A 14,824-nucleotide genomic window follows, 5' to 3' on the forward strand; every position below is an offset into this window, starting at 1 on the left:
GGGAAATATGTAAGTAGTAACGATGCACTATCAATAAGAAAGAAATCCTAGCCTTTTTACATTAAAGATAACTGTGAAAATATATTAATGCAAAATTAATTCTACTCAGTCAAAATAAAAAAAACTAAAACTCCACCCAGACTACACACATTGGAAGAGATAAAGACCCACCTCCAGAATATCTATCAGGACATTCTCTTCTGGCTGCTTTGTGCTCCGGACGTTCTCCAGCAGGATAGAGTAGTAAACACCTTGCGGGTCAGACTGGTACAGGTTGTACGTGTCTGTCTGGTACCACTCCTGAACAGCCACAAACACCTGGTTTTCATCTGTACTGATTATCTGTAAATCCTGTAGAAAAATAAGATACAAAATGACTCATTTTCCCATCATTTCTATTTTACAAACAATAAGTTGGCCAGGAGAGTTGAATACGGTGCAGAGGGGAAATACATCTGAAAGTTCAGTGACAGTAATATCTCAACATAATACTAATCGACATGCTGTATCCCACCACTCCAAGGTGGTCAGTCACTGCCTTCTAGCTACAGGTTATCAGAGTGCAGACCAGCTTAGTGAAGACCAAAAATCATGAAAGTGCAAAAGCTGTGATCTCCTTTGACTTTTATGGGAAATGGCTTCTTGAAAAGAAGGAAAAAAAGGAAAGGAAAAAAAAAAGTAAATTATTTTCCAAGATCTGGATGAGAGTCAATGAAAGACTGAAACAACATAAACAAAGCTAATCTGAAAAATAATCCTCAGGTACCTAGAGAATTAAGAACTATTTTGTCCAGGGTAAAGCATAACATAGCACAAAAAGGATCAAATATAATTTACAGCAGTTACACATAGGAAGCAGTACATATCATGCACACAGCTCATGCATATTATAGTACATAACGCTAATTTATCTATTTATGTAGACAGATCCACTTAAATATTCAACAGTAGTAACATGAGAGTCAACATTCTGCATTCATTTCTCAGGAATTTCAGGCGTGGATATTGCAACAGCTTTCTTTCAGTTTTCCCAGCTTCTTCACTCCAAACTTCTCAGACAAAAAATGCGCAGCTGGGGAAAATAATTTAACACTAATATTAAACAGAAGAAATAAATCAGGAACTAGCAGCACTGAACTAAGCTTAGCAAACAGAAAATAAAGGGCATGAGTTTGCAATAGGATATGGCAGCATGAAGGCTGATGTTGGGGCTACATATGAAATGACATCTAGTCACGGACATTGAAAGCTTGTAAACTCTTTATGACCTTGGTACTTAATTGAGAAACTGTATACAATTCTGGTCACCTTATTACTGGAAAAATAACTAAGGTGATGGAGTGGATATGAAATAAAGCTACCAAAATGTCAAGAGACTATGAGTTTGGGGAAAATTGGCTTAAAAAATATATATCAAGAAAACAAATTCTATAAGAATCCAGTTAAGACTGAAGAAAATGTGAGTAACACTGAGAAACACTGAATACTTGGCACAGCGTGGCAGTCACACTTCAGGCAACATGCATGATGCAACCGAGGCACTTAGATTCAAAAAAAGACATTAATAAAAATAAGATGAATACACTGGAAAGATTTTTAATATGAACAAAAGATGGTTATTAAATAACTAAACATTTAGTTAAATTTAAAGTATTATTACATATCTGACACATCTCAACACAGAAGAACCCAGGTGAAGTTTCCTATCAATGATAGCTCAATGCTGTTTTCAAAGACTTTCTTGTTGAACTGTGTACTGAAGTAGATTTTTGTTTAGCATCCCATTAATAGATCTCTCTTCTCTTGTACTCAAAAATTACTCAGAAACAGACAGTCTGCCAGAACTTTAATTCTTTCCATTTGAGTACAAAATAGTAACTGTTCTGACACAGAAATGCCAGAAAAACACAGCAACTGATCCCAACAGGTTCTTTAAAAAGCCTCTTACATGTACAGAACACTTCATCTCCTGCCTTAAATACATGGCTGGGTAGCCCACATTACACCACATCCAATACTGAATTCACCTTTTCTTTTGCAGTGTAAGAAAAGCTCCCATGATTATCTGTTAAGAAAGAATGGAAGCGAAGCAGGGAGTGAAGCAAGGAGTAAAGAAACAGTTATTTTTTTCACGTGAAAACCTCTAGAAAACCCTTACTCTCCTGTGATGCCAGGAGCTTTCAGCAAAATTATTGTCTACATTATTATAATAAAACATTTATACAGTGCCATAAGCAAACACAAAACTCCAGTGAATACAGGTAAGATGCCTTCCTTGCCCCAAGCGCTGGTGGGGCGGCAGTGGTTGTACGGGTGGCCCGTGCTGGCAGAGGCGAGAGCTGGGAGGACAGGCACAGTTGTGGTTCTCCTGTCCCAGGGTGGGGTAGGAGCTGCTGAGCCAGCAGAAGCAGCACACAAAGAGCCAAAATGTGTGGTGCAGAAGGACAGGAAGATTAATTTTGGGCAGACTGGAGGGATCTGGTGAAAGAAAGAGGGGTTGGACTGGAGAAGTTTACTGCAACAAATGAAAGTTTATTTTTCTCTTGGCAGCGACTGTTACCAAGGAAGAGGTTTGTACACTCAGACTGCTGGATGCCAGTTTTTTCTGAGGCAAGAACTTAACAGATCCTGGTTTTAGCAAGTGAAATTGCCCTTCCGCTGCCTTGAACTTTGTTCCTTCCATTCAGAATTTACACTTTCAGATTCCCAGTTCAGCCTTACCGCTATTTTCCTTTCACGGTGATTTCTTTTCCCTCAAGAAGGAAACCAGTCTTTCAGTTATAGTACCTCGCAATAATCCTGCACAACACTTTCTGCCCAGTCATGATATAATCCTCTGGGAAAATTAATTGACAAAGTAAGGAAAACTACAAATTTCATGCTTAACTCTTAAATTTATCTTTTAAAATCCTGGATGACACAGACTGCTGATAATCCAGCTAAAACAAAGCTAAACTGTCATGTCGCTCTTGTACTGAGTGACAGTACTGAATTTAAAGCTGAATTTAAAAAGAGGAAGAAGAAATTGATTGACAAATACAGAGGCTGGGTCTTCAGTGTGCCAAGTCCAATCCTTCAGCCCAGCTACCCACTGCTCAACAGATGACAAGCACATGAAGATGGGATAGAGAAGAGAAGGCTTCGGGGAGACCTTATTGCAGCCTATCAGTACTTAAAGGGGGTTTATAAAAAGGATGGCGGCAGACTTTTTAGCAGGGCCTGTTGCGACAGGACAAGGGGGAATGGCTTGAAACTAAAGGGGGGTAGATTGAGACTAGATATAAGGAAGAAATTTTTTACGCTGAGGGTGGTGAAACACTGGCACAGGTTGCCCAGAGAGGTGGTGGATGTCCCATCCCTGGAAACATTCCAGGTCAGGTTGGATGGGGCTCTGAGCAGCCTGATCTAGTTGAAGATGTCCCTGCCCACGGCAGGGAGGTTGGACTAGATGACCTTTAGAGGTCCCTTCCAACCCAAACTATTCTATGTTTCTATGTCAGCAAATATTGCTAGACAGAACTTACTGTCACTGAAGAGTTAACTAGTAAGGACATCTGAGAAAGAAGAAATATCTTGATTGAGGGAATGCAAGTTTTTATTGTTTTATCTAATTCATGGCCACAGATACTACCTTAGGCTGTAATCTCAGCAGATCCTATAAGGAAAGCATTTATTCTTTGATGATTTCATGCTTGGACGACTGCAATTGCCCTCTTGCTGGACCTCCTGCTTTCTCTCTCCACATTCTGCAGGCTACTCAAAGTCCCGCTGATCATCTATTTTTTGTGTAATTATGCTATTCACACATGATTTATTCAAATTCATTTATAAAGATCTTCTTTATTGATGTTAGAGATCTTCAGGATTTGGAACATTCCTTATTGTCACTACTCAGATTTTTGTTTATCTCCAGGCTGCTTTTTTGTATACATTCAGTATTTGAGCTCTTGTGCTTTCCATTCATTTTCATGCTCAAATGAGAGAGTCCGTGCACTTTCAGGTATCCCAAGGCAGAATCTTTTTCCAGATTTGCTATAGCAACCATGTTGCTTCCTCTGTGGCATGCCCATTCCTCCACAGACATCCTTTCTCTCATCTCCGCTACTTTACTTTTGCTCTGTCCACTCTGCCATGTCTGCTCTGTTCCATGTTTTGCTAACCCAAGCACCCATGCTCTCGCCATTCTCACTTCCCTCCCTCTCTCTTTTTTGTTTTCGCAAGGCTCACCAATGGCAATTTGTATCAGCAATAGACTGATACAAATAGATTCCCAACTACCAGTGTTCTCCACTTACTTTATCTCATCTTCTTAGGTTGTAAACTTTTGTACGGTTCTGAGATGCTACTAGCTGTATTGTCCAAAAGTCCTTTTTTTAAGCTCTAAAACCCCATGAGATTTCTCTGTTCTGTTTCCTAAGGTGCTTCTTGTTCATTATATTCTGCAAATTCCTTTGTCACAATGTTTCCTTCATCCTCCTTTCTCTACTGGGTAATGTTATACCATACTAAGCACAGATGTATGTTCATTGCTAAAAATCTGTGGAACTATTCATAGGTTCAAGACAGTGGACCAACCCAGGGCCAGGGATAGGACTACCTATAGGTGCAACCAAAGAAGCCTGCAAAGTGCTCTAAAATCCACTATGCAATCAAGTCCACGGGGTCATTTCTCTATGGGTGGATGACAGTAGCCAGAAAACAGCCTTCAAATAATGTTTGAAGTAGCCACCCCAAGGAAAATGGAATAAACTTCTAGGTCTACTTGAAGTTAAATACTGGGTATGAATTGCAGCGAAGGAGATTTAGGTTAGACATCAGAATACCCTTCTATAGTAGAGCTTGGTCATACACACTGAGGATAAAATGCTTAGGGAGGTAAAGTAGTCTTCATCCTCAGAAGTTGTTAAGAGTAAATTAGACAAATATCTGTCAGGACTGGTTTAGGCAGATGACCATGCTTTGGAAAAGGACCTCTCAAGATTCTTTCCATGTCTATTGTCTATGATCCTGTAAAAACAGGGGAAAATAAAAACACACCTTCTTGAGATTGCTTGAAATGTTACACATACAAATAGAAATATCGTTAAAAAGACAGGATTTGGTTTTTTGGTTTTTGTTTTGGGTTTGTTTGGGTTTGTTTTTTTTTTAATTCAAGAGCTATAAATTCTTAACTATGCTAAAAAAAAGTAAACTATTTCCAGACAAATATGAATGTCAACATGATCATGGAATTAGAATTAAGGACAGCTAGAAATCTGTTGAATCAGAATTACTTTTCTGCAAAAATGCTAAATGAATCCTGAGAGTGATCAAAGAATATGCAATTAAAAACTGGTATGATTAAACAAGGCGTCCAGAGACAGGTCATACCACTCCTGCTCTCTCAGGGACTTGCAAGCTGCTATGTTTGTACCTTATATCAGTAGCAGAGAACACAATTGTTCAAATAAACACAAAGACAGTTTCAAAGTGATACTAGAAATAATTAGACATGTATAGAAGGCCAAATTGTGCCGAAAGATTAGCACCACTTCAAATAAAATTTCATATCACATGGACAGACCTGGTCTATTAAACAAAATAAATGAGTCTGAGGGTGTGCACGACATTGAAAGAACTGTGCATGTTCAGCCATGCAATGGAGAGCAAGCACCCAAGAACTCTTCCAGCAAGTAATGATGAAATATCACTTCTTAAAAACATCCACACTGCTTGAGAATTATTATTTTTTTATTTTAACACAGAGATACCAACATGATCAGTCTAACATTTTTCCAAAATTATCTGCTTTTAATGCAGTTGAGTCTGTTTTCACAGAAGGCTGAATGAACACCAAACCAAAATCACAAATCAGTCAAGAAGCCCAAAAGCATTAAACAAGTGAAAGAGTTGGGTTTCTGGGGAGCTGAGGATAGGAGGGAGGAAGGAAAGAGGTTTAGAGGAGGAAGGGAAGAGAAATGCATTGTTTTCACTGTATACAGCCCCATACCATCTACATTTAGTAACTCACCAGCCTATAAGTCTGCTAATACTTTATAGAATTTTATATTCAAGAAATGCTCAATACAGTTTACTAGATTACTAACTGTGATAAGAAACCCTATGACACAAATAAATACAATTACACCCTGAAGACAAGGATATAAAAGGTGACAAGGATCATACAGCAAGCCAGTGCTCCTTTGTGTAATAAAATGTGCTGATGACATAGGAAATATCATTAAGTGAAAACACTGTAGGCAAGGTTCAGCATAGTCAGTATAATGCTATGCAGGCAGGACTGTGGCGCTTTAGTCAATAAGGCAAATAAAAAAGAACTTCAAAATTCCTGTTTTTCAAATCTTATAATTTTCAGTCCACTGTCAGAATTTTGCCCCTCTGCAATCTTTCAATGCTGTGGTTGGGCAATAGGTTAACCTGAAGCAAGAGATAAATTAAACAGAGAATCACGAGGAGTAAATGTATCAGAAGCGCAACAGATGTAAGCACTCAAGGCTGTGTAGTCTCAGCCTTGACCTCCAGTTGCACCACATTTATACCCCTGTAATCTCTTAAGTACAATCAAGGTAACTGGATGGCACATGTCCCAGAGATAATCTTCCTAATCTTCCTTGCCTGGCCGAGTAAAACGGTGCAAGGAGAGAAATCAATAAGTTACACTGTGAAGAAAAGTACAGTTCCTTGAATCCACCTCGGATGGATTTGCACAACCGGGGGAGCCAGACAGCTGCTATAGCTCAGGTTCACTGGCTAGTGCTGTTACACCGCCCGGGAAAGGAATACTTCTACTGCATCAAATGCCAGTGCTACCTGTATTTCTATTTTGTTTCCGTTTATTCTTTGTTGAACAGACACTCCAATGGACTTTCAGAAGGATGGAGAAGTAGTCCTGCTGCAGCTGCAAACTGTTCTTCTGCCCCGCACAGAGAAGCAACCTCAGCCTAAGCCTCCCCAAGTGATGGACAGCAGAAGTGGCGAAGGAGCTACCCAAGTGGAGAAACAATTCTTGGGAGACTAAGAGCCTTCCTAAATGAGCTCTCATAGCCTCAGTACTTCATAATCCAACCATCACGCAGCCAGAGCCTCAAGAGAATACTGACAAAAGGGCTGCAGGAATCTTTCCTGCCATTTCTGCTGTTAATGAATGCACCCATTTAAGGAATCCTTGAAAAAGTTATGGTAAGAGGGAGCTTGATAGAGAAGGGAATGCATGCTTCAAAAGACTGATGGCTGTTTAGGGAAAAAGAGTAAAACTGCTCAAAATATTTTACTCTTGATAGTGTTATATCTATTATTGGATTATACAGACAAGTTTGGAAGAAAACCTGTGGTTAAAATAGTGATGTGTATCTCAGACTGAGGCAAGGAAGAGGTGGGCCTGTTTCGAGCCCCTCAGAAGGGCACTAGAGGATAATACGATAAAAAGAATATATGGAGTTGATAAAATGCATGTATAGGAGACTCATAGTACCATGAATACATTAAAGACTTTAACTTATTTCTAAGGCAATAGGATTTTTTTCTTCTTTTATTTTTGTTTATTTTTCCCCTGTACTCTCTTTTATCTTTGCTACCTGAAAAATTCTATGTTATTGCCTATTTCACAAGATTGAAAAGACATACAGAGATCAAAATAGATGAAAAAAGCTTTTTCCATATCATTTCAGAACTAAACTTTCTGAATTGCAGTAGAATATAACAGACAATAGAGCTCTTGCATTATTAAGAGTTTGTAGCTGTCATGAACAAATGCAGAATCAATGAATGTCTTGTATCAGTTCATAAAAGGAGATCATTATCAATGGAGTTTATTTACCAGAGGTGGGAGAGGGACTCAGAATAATTAAATTCTTCCAAATTGCACAGTAAAACTACCACGATTTGTAGCAGATTCCTTGGTTTGGTCAGCAATTTTGTTAACAGATTTTTTGCTTAAACTGTCAGAATGAACTAGTTCCCAGTTTTATTGTTAGTCATATCAGAGCATGACTCAAAATCCCAAATAAGGACCAGAACCCAATGTACTCCTTCTCCACACCACACTTCCCTAGGCAAGGGCAATCAGAGCTGCAGGAACTTTCATGCAATACAAGTGCGACGACTCTCTGGATGGGGCTGCGGCCTGCGCCCCTCGGCAGACCTGCTCTCCCAGCAGCGGCGGATGAACCCTTGCTCCAGGCTGAAAACAGCCCAAGGGGGATCGCTGGATCTCCCCGGATCTCCCTGTATCTCCCTGGAACACACCTGCATGCCTAGCCAGCCATCTCACGACACAAATGCAATCCTGCTGCTCTTGGCTTGATTTTAGTATTCATTTCCTATAACTTATTCACTCCTGATCTAGCTTTAGCAGCAGAGAACAAGCAATCTTGGTAAAAAGGAATATAGTATAAAAGCCAATTCAGTTTTAAAACAATCGCTCCGAATTTCCTCTTCTGTTTTGGGGAGCATACAGGCAGCTTTTAATATGGTCTCACCAACCTTTGCTACCACTCTGCCTGGCAGCAGCCGGCACTTGACTCCTGTCAAATGCAGGAGACAGCTGTGTGATTCAATGTAGTGTCAGGGTCAAACAAGCTGCTAAAAAACCAAAAATCTCAACAGCAGGCAAAAAAACTAAAAAAAACCCAAAATAAATCTGAATTCTGTTCATTAGATGGCCCCCAACGGCTCTGCTCGCTGTGCATATACGGAGCTATGATGTGTTACAAAACATCTAAATGGCACTGTGCAGCTGGAGCCTAGAAACAGCACATGTAAAGCTTGGCTGGAAGCTGCTGTTAGCAGCCTTTGATTCACAAGTAAGGAAGCCTTGAGATATGACCAAAGACAAACATTTATCCTTTTCTAGGTTTCTCTTTGGCGGTACATGTGGACAAATACAGACACAAATGCAAATACAAACAATATAAAACAATTGAATCAATTTTTTTGCAGATTTTCAACCTCTTCATATTGAAAGGAAAACAAGACATCAATAACATTTTGTAATTACTGTTTGAAAATGGTCATTCTATCTTCGTTATAAAATCACTGTGAAACGCATCTGTGCTGAAAAAGAAGAGTATCTGAAGAGCCCAGCACTATTCCCTGAGGATGGAGCCTGGTTTTCCAGCACAGCTCTCCTAATGTTGTTAGACACGTCCTTGACCAGCCCGTAATATCTTCTGACTCGGCTACAGTTTTCCTTCCCTGTACAGTCACTGCTCAAAAACTCTGGCCAGTGACATGAGGCACTTTACAGAGACCACTTGGAAAGAGATTTTCTGAAGCCTCATTCAATTCTTTTGAGAAAAATGAAATATAGCCTATTTCAGACCCGCTTCATCTCCTGGTTAGGCAGAATCTATTACTCTAAAAACCCTGAAACTCAGTTCTTTCAAAAGCTATTGTTTTTAATCAAACTTAAACAAATTTTTTGTAAATTCTTTCATTCTGTTCATCTCCTACCACCATAAAAGTAGCAACTCCACAGTCGTGTGTTCTAGATACACTCTTAATGTGCCAGTGTCTTTGCTGATATCCTGCTTCTTTGCAAAATTCATCAGTAATTTGCTCATACGAATCTTTTCCCTTCTGTTCAAACTGGATTGGAAGATACATTTCTACTGCACTCTGATGATTCTCACTGAAATATGGTGTGGTGAAAAATTTCAGAGCTGTGTTCTTATTTACTTCAGTATCTAAAATATCTGCTGTAATGTGAAGGTACCAAATCACTTTAAAAAAAATGTATTTTTTACAGAAGAGGTTAAAATCTCTCACATTCACCACTGTTCTAATGGATGTCTGGCTTCCAGGCCCTCTTAGTGAAATTTTCAGCTCTGTTGTGTGCAGATACCCAAGAAACTTCTCTTGGAGGCATCATCAAAATGCTAAAGAGATACGGTTTATTTCATTCCACCCATCGGGTACTGCCTGAACTAGGAAGAACACAAAAACATCCTTTTCCAAATGACACAGTCATTCTGTTCCTAGCTTGCTATTGACTCTATCCAAAATGAAACCATTAACTTCTAATTTATTTATTCAGTCAAGCCTGGAGTTAATCGGCTTAGCAAGGGAAAAAAAAAAACAAATAAACAAACCCCATATTTTCCAAGACAAAGAATTCAGCATGCAGCACTATTTTAAACAATCCAGACTACATATGACAGAAATACCAGTGAGTTATGACTGACATTTTTCGAGTATGTCAGAAATGCACTCAGTAAGATCGTATGTCCAGTAAACACAGGACCCTTTGCAGATTAATGGATTTTAAGGCTAAAAGTTATGATTAGATCCCTTAGTTCACTCTCTGCTATCTTTCCAACCAGAGAATTTCCAACAAGTATTTCTGCATATTTTATAAGATGCAGGAGGAGCAAATAACTTCTATATGGTTAGAGCAAATCTCCCAGAAAGGCACTCAGTTATGATTTGAAAACTTCAAAACCTAGAATATCTGTCACTTTCCGTGGCACTTTTTCAAATACATAATCACCAACACCATTAAGAAGTTGAGCTCAGTTTCTAATTTGAATGCATCTGGATTCAGCTCCCAGCTATGGTGGGTCTTTCTCTACTAAAGTGCTTTTAAGACTCCGTATTTTCTCCCCATAAGGAGGCTTCTTCACTACAATCAAGCTGCCTCTTGAGCTGCCTTTTTGAAAAACAAATCATACTTTTTTCAGGGTTATTTTTCAATGCGATTGCTGCACTGATCTTGTTTATAGTGCAGTCCTGCAAACACAACACACTATTTACTGTCAAAACACACAACACTATTTACTGTCAAAATAGATCATAGTGGACTGCAGAACAGTAGTAGAAATAAATGACTGGGGAGGACTTCTTAAACTGGTTGTGCTGCCAAGGAAAGCTCCATGGAACAAAGATCTAGGTCACCCACTGTGTGCCACGTCTCCAGCCCTCCCATAACATTTGCTGCTCTTCACAACTGATGCAAGCTCACCTATTACAAACGTGGATGCCTACAAGACAGTAGTCTCATATAGTTCTTGAGTTCTGACAGCTTCCACCCATTTATTGAGATGTGTCAGATAGCTAGGTCTGAACCCAAATAACAAGCCTTTAATTAATATAGTGTACTGTAATATTGATATTTAAATCAGAGGCATGTGTCATTAAGGAGGTATAGTAGGCATCTGACTTCTTAAAAAAAAAAAATCACTTTCCTGAATGCTTGAGTAATTATCCACACATGGAATATGAACTACTGTCTATAATCATAACACTCTGTGCAACTCTTAAAAATTTGAGTTAGTATGTCCATCTTCTACGTGACGGCAGTATCAGGAAGGACAAACTGCTGCACTGGCCAAATGCAGCAGATTACTGGGAGTAAGAAGGAAACTATGGCAAGGTACAGGTTCCTGCACAGGCCATCCAGAAGCAGAAGGAAGAAATGCCCAGGTCTCTCTTACAAGATTTATGCCCTTCCATTTCCCAACAGACAACATTTTCCCACACAAGTTAGCATAGTCAACACTTGCACTAATGTGCTGACACTTCTTTAGGAAATTTGCCGTGGGCAAAACATTCTCAGCTTGGCGATCTTTACATGATTTAATTTACTGCCAGCTGACACACACGTCTAATTACTGATTAGGGTATTTGAAAAAATACCATAAATAGTTAAACATTTAGGGAAACATCCTTCCTTCCCCTTCTCCAGATCAGCTTAATCAAACACCTCTTCTCCCCCCTTCCTACTCTCAAGTCCCTTGTTTCTACCTTGTTTTAATTTGGTTCCTCCCAACTCCTTCAGTGAGGCAATGGGCTGTGCAGGAGGTTGGGGTCATCTCCAGAAGGGTTTCTTTCTGTCTCTCCTTGCTTATTCTTTGCTTTCCTCCATTGCTCCTTACTTGTTTTCTTCTGTCCCGGCATAGGTCACCCATGAGCTGCAGTCCCTTGGGGTGTCCCTGCCCCAGCAGGAGTTGCCCAAGGGCTGCAGCCCCTCAGGGTGTGCACATCTGGCATGTTTTAACATTTAGAACTGGATGTTCTCCTGTTATTTTCCTAATTACAAATTTCCCCAGGAAAGCATAAAGGCTACACTGAAGACCTTAAAAACGCTGAAATAATTATGTGGAAGGTTTGATATATTTACCTGTCCTTGGCTATACATTTACTGTCAAAATAGATAAATAACTAAATAAATAGCTATTTCGGTAGTGCTACTGGGAGCATATCCCAAATAATATCTGAGGATTTGATTTGAGGGTTTTGTTAATATGTTATATATTTAAAACTAGGAGACTACAGACCACCACTTAGATTAAAAAAAAAATCAAAGATGAAAAAACAACATTAAACACATTCTTTGTTTTAGAATAATAACAACAAAAGAAGGAAATACATTGTACTCTACTGTCCTTCATTAGATGAGCAATGAATTAAGTCTGTGCATTTCAAGACATGCAAAAATAATATGTCTTAGTTCTCTACTCAGTAAGTGACAGAATCACATAGAATCACAGGAAAAGGCAGGAACCTGAGGAGGTCTCTAGACCAACCTCCTGCTGGGAGCAGGGTGAGCTGTGAGGCCAGACCAGGTTACTCCGGGCTTTATCCAGCCGTGTCTTTAAAACCTTCAAGTCATTTTTCTTCAGGATTGTAGAAGCCTTCTAACTATACATAAAGTTATAACCACATTAAGTGCAGCATAAAAATTCAATTGCATCAGTTAGACTATACGTAAATATTTGTCTGTACTTTATTGCTAATTTACTATGCAAATATAGAAATCCTGTCACTATAAAAATATGCTAGACTGAAGGAACCTCTCAACAAGCCTCGCCATTCTGTTAAGTAATTCAAGTTCATATTGGGATTCTTTAATGAAATAGAGCACCATCAACTGGTAAAATTCTCTTATATTACTATTCATGCTTATACCAGAAAGCACCATGTGGAATTAAACTCTAATTGATTCTTGAAAGAATACTCGCTCAATATCATTACATTGCCATTGGGTGCGTAGCACTGCTTCATGGAAGCAAATCTCAAAAACTATTGCGGTAACTGATGAAGAATAAGCTATTGTATGTTCTTGCCCTCTTTGGTTTATGAGCTACTACATTCCTAGAATAAAAATAGAAACAGTAGGGTAAGAATATACCACAAATGGGATTCAGAAATCCTTACAAGGAGAAATTGTGATCTCAGAATAATGAGGTTTAAAAAGGGAAAGAACAAAACTAGTTTAGGTAGAAAGCGAAGATGATAAATATATAAATAGAGAGAAAAATGTGTATACTTACTTTTGGCAATGCGTATTTTGGCAACTTCATCTGTGCAAAGCCATTGCGACGGTAAGACACATAATACTTGGTCCGATTTGCTGATGTTGTCTATACAAAGGAAGAACAGAACCCTGTTATAGTTTATGTTAAATCTAAAGAGTCTGCAATAGAAGACTTTTTTTAATCTTTTTAACCTGCAACTGAAATACATAGCTATTACTTTTATTGCATGTGATTAATTTGCAGAGTGTACTCCTAAAAGAATAAAGCAAAAAGTTGTGACAAAATAGACTCCAAATAGACTCAAACTCTTTTGCTCTCCCCCTCTTTAGGAAGAAAAAAGTTATTTACTTCCCTCTTTTGCCATTTCAGCTGTCTTGGGTGATACCTGAGACTTCAGCATCTCACTGTCCCCAGTCCTTATTGATACCTCTGTACCCATTGGCCTCCCACATTTCTGCCCTTTCATAGAAACCCAGGCTGCAGCACCCTCCAGGTAAGCGGTAGGGAGGAGGTACACTGGCCGTGAACACCAGGTACCTCAAGGGCAAGCAGTACTCCAACAGTGCTATTCAAAGCAGAGCAATAAAGGCTAAAGAAATCATGCTAACATTATGTAAAGCATTTGCTATATTTGACTAATCTTTTCTATATAGGATAAAACATTTTCCAGTGCAAGATGCTGACATGCCACATGGAGGATAATGATGCAATTCTGAATCCATTGGTTGGTCAGTTTGCAAGTCAGCAATATGTCCTGAAGACACAATTATATGCTTAAATAGAGAGGTAAAACATGTATTTCAGCTGCTTGGATGTGTGGAACTGAAGACAGATTAGGTTTTATGTAAAATATTTGGGGGCTTAAGAAGATTTTCACTAAAGAAAGCCAACGGAAACGCACATTGAAAGGAACACCACTGTGTGACTGTTACCCATTAGCCCCTTTCTCCTCTTTGTAATAGCAGATACACCAGTCATTTTAAGACTTTTACCTTATTCAGAAAAAAAAAAAATGCAAATATTGTTCTAAAGTACCAAAAGGAAGACTCTAAATAAACATCGATGAAAATACTCAACTAACAGCCTCCCTAGGTTTTTCTAGTCAGAAATGTAACGCCAAAATCTGTGCCGGTATATAAATTGGCACATTTCCAACTAAGCCTCTTAAGCACCATCAGATGAGATTAGCAAAGGTTTTAGCCTTTGGTAAATAATATTTCACATTTTTTCCACGTTTTTTTCCCCCCAGAAGATCAGCTAGGTAATGGCTATTCAGTCATTTTCACTAAGTTTATGAAGGTTGGATGCTTTGCAGGAGTGGACTGGTCACAAAAGAAAGTGGAAGAAGTGAAATGAAATGGGCCAAGGCCAACTGTATGAGATTCAACAGGGCCAAGTGCCGGGTCCTGCACTTTGGCCACAACAACCCCATGCAGCGCTACAGGCTTGGGGAAGAGTGGCTGGAAAGCTGCCTGGCAGAAAAGGACCTGGGGCTGCTGGTTGACAGCCGGCTGAACATGAGCCGGCAGTGTGCCCAGGCGGCCAAGAAGGCCAATGGCATCCTGGCCTGT

General features: G+C 39.2%; 1 protein-coding gene across 1 annotated transcript in view; it reads right to left on the reverse strand.

Moving 5' to 3' along the window:
* The window catches only part of SORCS2 (sortilin-related VPS10 domain containing receptor 2), a 417,623-nt gene that overhangs the window by 77,012 nt on the left and 325,787 nt on the right, over nt 1–14,824 (reverse strand). Inside the window, exons 8-9 of the mRNA XM_009328890.1 lie at nt 13,269–13,358; nt 172–351 (exon numbers count right to left, since the gene is read on the reverse strand). Coding sequence (XP_009327165.1) covers nt 172–351; nt 13,269–13,358 — 270 coding nt within the window. The remainder of the gene's footprint in view (nt 1–171; nt 352–13,268; nt 13,359–14,824) is intronic.

This window comes from Pygoscelis adeliae, unplaced genomic scaffold (genome assembly GCF_000699105.1).
Source record: "Pygoscelis adeliae isolate BGI_AS28 unplaced genomic scaffold, ASM69910v1 Scaffold66, whole genome shotgun sequence".
Lineage (NCBI taxonomy): Eukaryota > Metazoa > Chordata > Aves > Sphenisciformes > Spheniscidae > Pygoscelis > Pygoscelis adeliae.